This window comes from Leptidea sinapis, chromosome 32 (genome assembly GCF_905404315.1).
Source record: "Leptidea sinapis chromosome 32, ilLepSina1.1, whole genome shotgun sequence".
Lineage (NCBI taxonomy): Eukaryota > Metazoa > Arthropoda > Insecta > Lepidoptera > Pieridae > Leptidea > Leptidea sinapis.
The window spans coordinates 4476960-4488176 of NC_066296.1; the positions used below are offsets into that span (position 1 = coordinate 4476960).

Consider the following 11217-nt stretch of genomic DNA (forward strand, 5'->3'; position numbering starts at 1 on the left):
GCCTAGCCTCTGTACCTTGTTAGTCATGGCCCCCGGGCCACACTCTAAGGCACCTACACTTGTACGTAACTTACAAATACAGCAACAATATCAAACAGTCAACGACGCACTCTAGCTATTTACAGATATCGATTAACCACTAGGCGAGACGTGGTTCTTCCAAATTTAAAAATAAGAAAAAAACGTTAATAGTTAACAATTAATTCGTGGATATTGTGTTCAGCTCCGTAGCGTGGTCACAGCAGTACGTCGAGCCGGCTGCCACGCCGCACAAGGCGGGCGCCCCCTGACCCCGCGCCCCCGGCGGCCTCGCCTGCGCCCGTCGCGTGGAACGTGACGGTGACCAGCTGCTGACCAAAGTTTGCCTCGAATCTGCAATTAGAAAGGGCGTTTATTTATTCATACGGCTTAACTCACGTTTTATCGGTGTGGGTACCGACTAGTTTCGCACCATTCGGAGGTCCTTCATCAGGGTGAGTGTAGTGGTTTTGCAATAACGTCCCGTCTCTTACTGCGGTCTTGTGTTCGTAGTACGCGGCTAGAGACGGCGGGGGCAACTTTACTTTTATAGAAATGGAAGAATCATTGAGTGAGATTGAGTTATGTATGTACATAGGCACATAAGTGAATTTGCTAGAAACTCTCATAACGATAATGTTAACACCAGGAACAAACATAAACGTATAATGCCTAAGTCGAGTTAGTAAGTCTTTTATGGGGCGATGTATATGCTTGTACAACAAGATCCCAGAAAAAGATCCAAACAAATGAATTACGAAATTCAAAAGAATTGTGATAAAACATTTGTGTGGTTAAAGGTTGCTATAACATAAATGACCTCAGGCTCTTAAAACAATAAATGTTATTGTACGATATTACATTGTAAGCATATTTTTAAGAAAAAAAAGAAGTCCGCTATGTTTCTTGCGTCCGTTCTTATTACGCCTGAGGCATACTTTTTAGAATGGATGGTCGTTTTTGACTTTCAATAATAAAAAATTAATTTGGAGGCCTTTCGTTTTCAGTTCATCGGAGCGTGTGGTCGAAAATTGAATTGCGTGTGTTTATTTTCTTTTAGTAGGCAACAAGTTAACTACGATTTACGGAATAATATGGGAGAAATATCTACAGCTGTTAATTAATACACCTAACCTTACTAATATAACAGTCTGAATAACATTTTACACGAACGCTTGGGGATGAAAAAAGTTGGATTCTGAATCTGGATTCCAAGAATGCTTATCGATGCACAAAAACAAATTAGACTCTCTAGACTAGAATTATTTCCCGAGCTTCTTTTTAACCGTTACAACGAGAACTCGAACATTTCTTAGCTGGAATTATAATTATGGTGAAGACGTAAGACACGTAGAATTCGGATCTTAATAGTGGGGACGTTTTCGTTTCGGAACCGTAGTCAAATAACGAAAAAGTAAATGTCAAGTTGGGAATAAGACAAAGACAAAATGTCTAAACGCGACCTTCTTATCGATCTTCGGGTCCGAAACACTTTCGTAATAGCAAAATGTACGATTCGTCAACAGAAACTTCGTATTTCGATTTTGGTTATAGCGGTCCTAAAACGACATAACGACAAACGTCTATGACGGGGGAAACACCGATGTGGGCGCCCTAACAAGATTCAAACGAGTCGTTCGATAGTAGTCACGGTGGTCGTGACCTACTGTTACTGTCTCTTTAGTTGCAGCTGCATACAAATGAAAAACTGCATAATGACACTCGTGACAAAAAGGAAGTAAACTTGTAGAAATTGTTTTGTTTCATCAAGTTAACTCGGGCTCACGGGTCTTCTGTTGCGATCGCTGACACTCGAGATGCTTCGAAACACTTGAACGTCTTCTTCAAATCTTTCGAAAGGATTATTTATAAGATGGATTCTAAGTTGTAGTCGCTGTAGGATGAAGCTTGTTAAGAAAGGAATTTAAAGTTTATGAAAAAGATATTCTAAAAATAATATGCTAAAAGGCGATTCTCTTAAAGAATTAAATAAAATTAAATGAAAGATACGGCCATCATACAACGCCCTACAACGTTTTTCTTCTATGATCACACACACACACACAGACACACATACAAGCCCTGTGTACTCACTGCGGCGCGATGTTGACTTGCGGCGGATGTCCAACCGCGTTCTGCACCACCAGAAACAGCTTGGTAGCCAGCTCCAGCACATGCACCGTCCGAAGTAGAACGTCTCCGCGCCGTCGCCACCCGCTCTCCCCCTGAACACACAAATAAATAGTCTCCTTATCAAGTTGAAATTAACACACTCTTTGATATATCGCACTCTTTGTGCGACTTGTAACTAGCGCTCCACTTTCTACAGACCGCTATCCGTTCATTCCGCAACGTCCAACCGTTTTTACTACACTCCAACTGGACTGTACTGTACGGCACTCAACAACTACCCTAAGAATATATATATTTGCAAAGTTACAGATAATTTACTATCTATGGTACTGCCAAGAAAAATTGTACAATCTAAAAATTCCAGAGCTAAGATTCTAGCATTACCTTAATTTCTGTTTGTTTCACATTTAGTAGTTAAAACTGTTCGCGCCATTTAATAAGTTAGCTAAAGTTAAGGGCTCCTTTAAAGGTCTTGGTATTCAACTTAATAATCAAATACCAATTAATAGTAAATACTAGAACTCATTGAGCTTGTGTTCACTAGAATTTCTATTCAAGGAATATGCTTCTTTGACAAATAAGGTTTACTATACTATAGTAGATTATATAGAGGATAATGATAAATGGTTCTTGTCTGGTTCCGTGCTGGCCACTTTAAATTGTATAATATTACTAGCTGACCCAGCAAACGTTGTATTGCCGATATTAAAATCGCGATACAAAAGTAACTGCTGATCGTAGATGGGTGAAAATTTGAAGTTGTATGTATTTTTAGTACTATACACGAGTAGTATTTAGTAGTTGTAGTATTATACACGAGAATTTTATATATTAGATAATAAATAGGCTCAGTTGTTATATGATTTAAAAGATGGGCTGGGAGTTTCTTGTCAGTTCTTCTCTCCATGTCAGAGCCCCTTTATGAATTAATGTATATTCATGACGTTTAAAAAGTGTGATTGCAATTTGTTATGTCACTTTCTAAGGTAAATTAATATAGGTCTATTTATATCGGGTCTTTTAAAATCGGTTAAATTTTTGTGAGAAAGAACGACACGTCACCCATTGTTCATATATCTTGTGAGGATTCTTTATCCAAATTAAATTAACTTGTATGGACTTGCATTGTGGGACCCTGAAACTCAATAATATATCAATTTTCTACCAAAACTTTCGAGGAATAAGATCTAAGCTTGACGACCTCTATTTGAATAGCTTAAAATGTACATATGACGTGATTATTGCAACGGAAACATGGTTAAACCATTCTATTTTTGATGGCGAGATATTGAATTCCTATTACAATATATACAGACGTGACCGCAATAAAACGCAATCAAATCGTGAGGATGGCGGCGGGGTTTTGATAGCAGTTTCCAAATCAATACCATCATACAGGCATATTTCTTGGGAAAGTGACAACGAGGACCTTTGGATTACATTGAAAGTTAGAACTGATACAAATTCAAGATTTATCAACATCTGTGGTGTATATTTACCGCCTCCCTTAACTTTACCACAATTGGATAACTTTCTCGACAGTGTTTCTAATGTTTTAAACTCTTCTAATAATAAAACTATTGTAGTTGGGGACTTTAATCTTAGCTTTTTGAAATGGTCTATGAGCACCGACTCCGAAACATATTCGCAGTTAATTCCTTCTAACTATGATAGCAACATAGGTTACAGTTTTGTAGACAACTTTAACAACAACACTAACAAGAACAACTTTAACGATCGAATTCTTGACCTAATTCTCTGTAATTTTAAGGGGGGTAAAGTTAGTTGTCCAGAAGAACCTTTATCAAAAATTGATATACATCACCCACCTCTACTTATAAATTTTGATATAGTCTACCACTCGAACCTAAAAGCAGTTCCTTTCGCTACCTATAGCTTCCGGAAAGCAGACTATGATTACGTAATTACTGAATTAGACAAAGTAGACTGGCAAACTGAACTGGAGAATTGTGATAATACCAATACGATGGTGGATAAATTCTACAAATCTATTCAGAATATTATAGAAAAGACTGTACCTAAGTCAATTCATAAGAATTATAAATTTCCCATCTGGTTCTCTAAGCCCCTTATTCGTATGTTAAACGAAAAGGAAAAATTAAGAAAACGATTTAAAAAATATAAAAATCCAAGAGATCTGTTTGAATACAAAATTCTTAAAGACCGAGTTGATAAGCTAATGCCTACTTGTTACAAACAATACATTAGGGATATTGAGAGTAGTATTCATGGTAATCCTCGTAGATTTTGATCATTTGTCAAAAATCGTAAGAGCTCTTCATCATCGCTTCCCAGCAAAATGAGTTACAATAATATGACGGCTGACACAGGTGAAGATATAGTAAACCTATTCGCTGGTTATTTCTCCTTCCTTTATCAAGGTACCCCTATTAATGTCTCTTATGATTGTGTAAATACAGCTCACGGGCACTCCACTTTGAGTAATATATATATATCAATGAACACGTGATTATTAAAACCCTTTTGTCTCTCGATCCTTCAAAGGGGGCTGGCCCTGACGGTATCCCACCAATATTCATAAAAAAATGTGGAAAACAACTAGCCCTTCCACTAAAAATTATATTTTCACATTCCTAAGTAACATCTTCTTTTCCCACTAAGTGGAAATTAGCTAATGTCGTACCAATATTTAAGAAAGGAGATAAATCTGATGTTTCTAATTATCGCCCCATTTCTCTATTATCTATATTTCCGAAAGTCTTTGAAAGAATTCTACATAAATTTATGATTTGGCATTTTAAAGAACTTATTTCTAACACTCAGCATGGTTTTGTTGGTGGCAAATCTACTGTGACAAATCTTATGAGTTCTGTTAATAACCTAGCTGAAAGCGTCGACAGTTGTATTCAAACGGATGTCATTTACACGGATCTCAGTAGTGCGTTTGATAAAGTCGACCATAACCTACTCCTGACTAAGCTTTTCAACTACGGTATCTCTAACCCAATATTATCTTGGTTTAAGTCATACCTAAGTGGTAGGTCTCAAAGAGTCAACACGAATGGTTATACCTCCACGTGTTACACCACATTTTCTGGCGTTCCCCAAGGTTCTCTCTTAGGGCCTTTGCTGTTTGTCGTTTTTATTAATGACGTAATATCGGTTGTGAAGCATAGCAAGGCGCTACTGTATGCTGATGATTTAAAGTTGTACAGATTAATTAAGTCGCATAATGATGGAGCGTTGTTACAAGATCTTAACGCTGTTAGTGACTGGGTCAGAAGTAACAAAATGATCCTCAACGTTCATAAATGTGTTCATATTAAAATCACGCGGAATAAAAATGTAATATCCACAACATATTTGGTTAATGACCTTGCCATCAATGAAGTAAATACTGCCAGAGATGTAGGAATTTTAATTGACACTAGACTTTCATTCAAACCACATATAGATGAAGTTGTTGGAAAGGCGACGAAAATGGTTGGGTTTATTAAGCGTACTTCAAAAGATTTTAAACAGATTAATTCTGTCATGTGTTTATACAATGCATTTGTTCGGTCGCATTTGGAATATGCTTGTGTGATTTGGGACCCCTTTTACAAAATTCCTGTTGATAGGTTGGAAAAAATACAACGGTCTTTTACTCGATTTCTGATATACAAAGACACAAAACATAGCGGTTCATGTTTACCATACAGCCACAGGCTAAAATTTTTAAATTAAAATCTCTCGAAAATCGTCGTCGTATTCAAGATTTGCTATTTTTATTTAAATTATGTAATGGTATTGTTAGTGCCCCAGAAATATTACGACAAATTCAGTTCAATATACCCCGCCCCGGTGCAAGGCTTATTAATCGTGAATTCTTTCATCTTGCTATTCCGAGAACTAATATTGGTCTACACTCTCCACTGCAGCGCTCTATGAGATCATTTAATGAGCTCCTTAATAATAATTTTGACTCCATGGATATGTTTGGGATGTCGGTGCTACAATTTAAAAGATTTGCAACAGTGTTATTTATAATAGTTTTTAATTATATATATGGTCTGTTCGCTTTACTCATATTCAACATAAGAAATAATTTGTATTTTTAACATTTATTAATCTTTAAATTACTTTGCGTTTTTTGTACTAACATTATCTTTAATAATACAACAGAGCTGTACATACCTGTAAGAAAGCTATTCTGTTCATAATGTTCGTTTTATATTTTTCTTATTTTTGTTTAGTTTAGAATAGCTTGTTGGTGTGTCTATTATAAATAAATAAATAACTCGGCAGACGGCGATGAAGAAAAGAACCTCTGTATTGTTTTTAAAAGGTGTGACGTTACTACTGTTGAATTGTTGACTTGGTAGTGATCACTCATAATAGGATGATCGAAAGAAAACTGCTCGAGTATTTGATCAACTTCGTATCTTCCACGGGTAGCTTTCCGAGGTCCCAGAGAGGTCCGTACCGTACGACAGCCCGAGCACGAATGCCTCTACTGTCGACAGTGTGGCCGTATATATATATCTCGGAGATTTATTTGGATTTAAAACCGAGCGTCACGGTGTTGGTATCCACCATGTTGTTTTAAGTCGATCCGTGCGGACAACCGGCGCGGGCGTTAGCTTGAAGACGAATGCAACTTCTCAATGAGCGCTCTTCTGATGGACAATAATAACTAACTTCAATCACGTCACCGACAGTGACGTACATAGTGACAACTTTAAACACACTTTGAAAGATGACATTCGCCATCAGTTCAGCCCAATACACAGAGTAGACTATAATCATACAGGCCATATTACTTTTATATTGTAATTCTCCGACACATAAATATATATACGGCCCTATAGGGCTCAGCGCACGTGCACCTGATTGCAATTAATGTTTTAACAATAATTTCACATCACACACACATGAAATGATGATTTATAAACTAACTTTATTTAAATTTGTTAACTGAATTATTCTCGTTTTCATAATTTGCGCCAATATATACTATCTACAGATATATCAGTATTTGGAGCTACTCCGGCGCTACATCCAACTCTACTTTATCTAAAATTGCTTCGCTTCTTCCGGGCGTCCTTAGACGGCACAAAAAACAGTCCCTGTCGGAGTAAAGTTTTTTATTATAATTATTTATTGTTTTTGTTATAATTAACTACTTAACAGCTTACAGATTAGTTTAACTTTAGACTAATGCATGAATATCCTATTAATAATATTATAAATGTGAAAGTTTGGATTTTGATGAAACTTTGCAATAATATAGCTTACACACCAGAATAACATATGGGCTATAATTTATAAAATAATATTGTGTGAATTATATATACATTTAAATAAAATTGGAGTGTCTGTTTGTAATATTAATATACGGTACATACACCAAAATAACATTTTTTACATTTTTGTCTGTCTGTCTGTCTGTTTGTTCCGGCTAATCCGGCGACTTTTATTGGCAGGTAGCTGATGTAATAAGGAGTAACTTAGGCTACGTTTATTTTAGTAAAATAAGCAATGTCCAAGAAACGGTCTAACTCTAAAAATAATTTATATGGCAAAACAACGTTTGCCGGGTCAGCTAGTACAATATAAAATGATATGTAGTCATAATATGCGAACCCCGAAGAGACAGCCCGGCGCGTCGAGTGCGTCTCGCGACGAACACTGCGACAGATCCTCGGCCGAGCTGCCGATCGCGAGCTCCGCAGCACCAACTGTCGCCGCCCCGCCTTCTCCGCTCTCGCCGCACTGCCGAGATACAATATACCACATGATATACCTGCAAGACGGATGCCCTGCACATATTGTTGTGAACGTTATGCGATGGCTCGATAGCCATTCAAATTTAAATATTTTTATTCAAAATAGGATTTATAATCACTTATTGAACGTCAAAATCTACCACCCATTCAAAAGATACTGCCTCAGACCTGAGAAGAATGGACGCAAGAAACTCAACGGGTTTTTTTTAGTATAAAATATGGATTACAATGTAATATCGTACAATAAACATTTATAATTAAAGAGCCTGAGGGTGTTCGCTTTATTCCCAGTCCGTGGTGTCATTCAGAAAATCGTTTATGCTATAATAACCTTTCCCACACAAACGTTATTTAACAATAAATTTCGTAACACATTTGTTTTGTACATTTTCTGGGATCATATTGTAGAAGCATATACATCGCCCAACAAAAGACTTACTAACTCGAAAATTTATTGAATTAGGCGTTACTTTGCGGAAATCCATAATTATACAAATTATTTAAGTTTTCTTTAGTGTTAATTTCGCTAATATTTGTCTTTAAAACAATTCGACACGTGTTTCCCCTCTACACGAGGCATCCTCAGGACGTGTTGTCTCGCCAAAATCTGGCACGAGACTGAATCAAATGAGCCGAAAGCCGCTCTTTTATACCCTCGTCCCATGAAATGACGCGCTGTGATTGGTCGGCTGTTGTGACGTATTACCCCCGGAAGAGACACGTAAGAAAGGTGATGGGAATAAATTTGTTTGTTCATTCAACAATGTAAACATATTGTTATTTTTGTGTTTTATTATTTCTAATTGCTCTAACACATTTAAGCGAAATCCTTTTTCACATGTATGTAAAATATTAAAGTTATTATTGTTTCCGAGTGAGTGACCTGTATCAATTAAATGTTTCGCGAAGTGTGATTTTTCGGGATGATTATTCGTAAATGCGGCAATATGTTCCTTTAATCTAATTTCGAAATTTCGACCTGTTTGACCTATATATACCCCGTTACAAGTGTCACAACTTAGTTTATAAACGCCGGATTTTTCGGAATTATTTAATCGATCTTTGCCATTACAATCACAATGTCAATCGAATATGTAAACGGTCCTCGACACTAACCTATACGAAACATAGCGGCACTACGCCGCTACTTCACGCCGGTATTCTGTGCGAGTGTGGTAATTAATCCGGACGTGTCTGGCCCGATTGTGCTGACGTCATAAGACGGCAGCGTGACTCTCCCACTTTTAATGGTTTTTGGCAAAATATACTGACAGTGTTTTGTTCTTTTTTGGTAGTTCTGGGTTTTATTTGAGAGATTATTGGATTTCTGGTGTTAGATAATTTTAGACCGTCTTCTCTATTGAAATTTGGGTGTTTTTAATTTCGATGGCTTCACGTAATAGTCTTGGGAGAATCTATTCTCTTTTACCAAAATTTTGGTCGGTCGAACCGGATGTAGTGGTCAGGACGGTCTGTTATGTGTTCACATACAGTTGACTTGAGTGAGGTCCGTGTTTGATATCCGCAGTCGGCCCCAGATACCGCGTTCGTTTGGCCAGGTCACTCACCGCTCGCACGTGCACCGCCAGCAGGTCGTCGGCGAAGGGCGACAGCGACAGGCGGTACACGGCGCCGGCCGGCACGCGCCGCTTGACGCGCAGCGAGCGCGGCTCGAGCAGCAGCAGCGCGCCCGTCGACAGCACGGCCAGCACACGCGACGCGCCCGCCGCCGCCGACACGCGCGCCGCCAGGTCCGCGAACACCACGTAGCGGTCGGCCGGCGCCGCGCCCGCGCCGCGCCGCCACGCGCCCGACGCGCGCAGGCGCACGTAGTCGCCCACGAAGGGGTGCGCCACGCTGCGCGCGTACGTGGCCTTGCGCTCCCGGAACAGCACGCTGGCCGTGACCTTCTCGCGCATGCGGTTGCGCGCCGTCTGGTCGAAGGCGCGGCGGTAGAGCGCGCAGCGCCAGCGGTGGTGCAGCGCGCGCAGCAGGCGGTCGGCGGCGCCCAGCAGGCGCGGCTGCGGCGCGGGCGGCCACGCGGCGCACGCGGGCGAGCGGTGCCGCGCCGCCAGCCGCGCGCCCAGCCCCGCCACGTAGCGGCGCCGCGCGCAGCAGCACCACCACCGCCAGATGGCGCGCGCCGCCTCCGCCTCCACCTGCGGCATACGTCGCCATTTATGAAACATTCGAATTGTGATAACCGTAGAATACTAACGCTCAGAACGATAGTTTCATTCATAGTTCCTGTCAATACAGAACTAACATTATAATTAATGTGTGCGAGAACGTCACGTACTTTCATTCGCCAACACGTCCACAAATAGCCAAATAATGTTGCAAGTGAATAAACATATCCCTAAATCGGTAAATTGTGAGACATACTAGATTATATGCATTTAATAAAAACACATCACGTATTTGATTAAGTATTGTTGCAACAATTTTTGAAGTGTTAGTAAAGTGAAAAAAAAAATAACGAAGTTGTTTACATTCGTTGTTTTTTGAAACTCGATGAAAAGAAAAAGCGAGACAATAGAGGCGCCTTTCCCAGCTTTATTCCGAGATGTTCTAGGGTGCAGAGAACGAATTCGGGATTAATTTTGAAATCCAAGATGGCCACCGTGCAAAATTATAATGTCAACGATTTAAGTTCCATTTAGCACAACAATAACTTGGCCATTTATGATTTCAAAAATGATCCCAAATTCGTTCTCTACACCCTCGACAACCTCGGATTCGGTATCAATATTGTTGAAATAATAAATTTGCGCGGCGGCCATCTTGGATTTCAAAAATGATCAAAAAATTCGTTCTCTGCACCCTCGAGAACCTCGGATTCGATATCAATATTGTTAAAATCATAAATTTGCGCGGCGACCATCTTGTATTTAAAGCGCGTACCCGAAAAATATAACATTTGAACATAAGTAGTGTTTAATTTATGAAATTGTTTTGTCTTCTAATTTATGTATATTTGTAACCTTACTATTGTATAAGACTGTTGTGTTCCTGAATAAATAGACTACTGACGAAATTAGAGATTTAGGTATTAACATTGGCAAAGAATTACCTACGGTTTGTCAGTCACATAGATAAAATTGCAATCAACACACTATAGGCTTTGTGATGCAACAAGGAAAGCAATTCAAGAAGCCAGCTACTCTAACAACGCTATTTAATAGTCTTGTAAGAAACAAGTTCGAGTATTTTTGTGATGTCTAGTCCCCGTGCTACAATATCCACATCAGGGGAATAGAAAGTATTCAAAAATTTTTGGAGAATAATAAAACTAAAGCCCATCCATGCAAGTTGC

General features: G+C 39.1%; 1 protein-coding gene across 1 annotated transcript; it reads right to left on the reverse strand.

The window, feature by feature from the left end:
- Window positions 1–9376: 9376 nt before the first annotated feature.
- Window positions 9377–10069, reverse strand: LOC126974316 (unconventional myosin-Ia-like). Its single transcript, XM_050821775.1, has one exon. It carries the CDS (start codon window positions 10067–10069, stop codon window positions 9377–9379), a length of 693 nt encoding a protein of 230 aa, XP_050677732.1.
- Window positions 10070–11217: the final 1148 nt, after the last annotated feature.

Excerpts from the sequence above, each read along its gene's own strand:
- LOC126974316 (XM_050821775.1), bottom strand. The coding sequence starts at position 10,069 with ATGCCGCAGGTGGAGGCGGAGGCGGCGCGCGCCATCTGGCGGTGGTGG.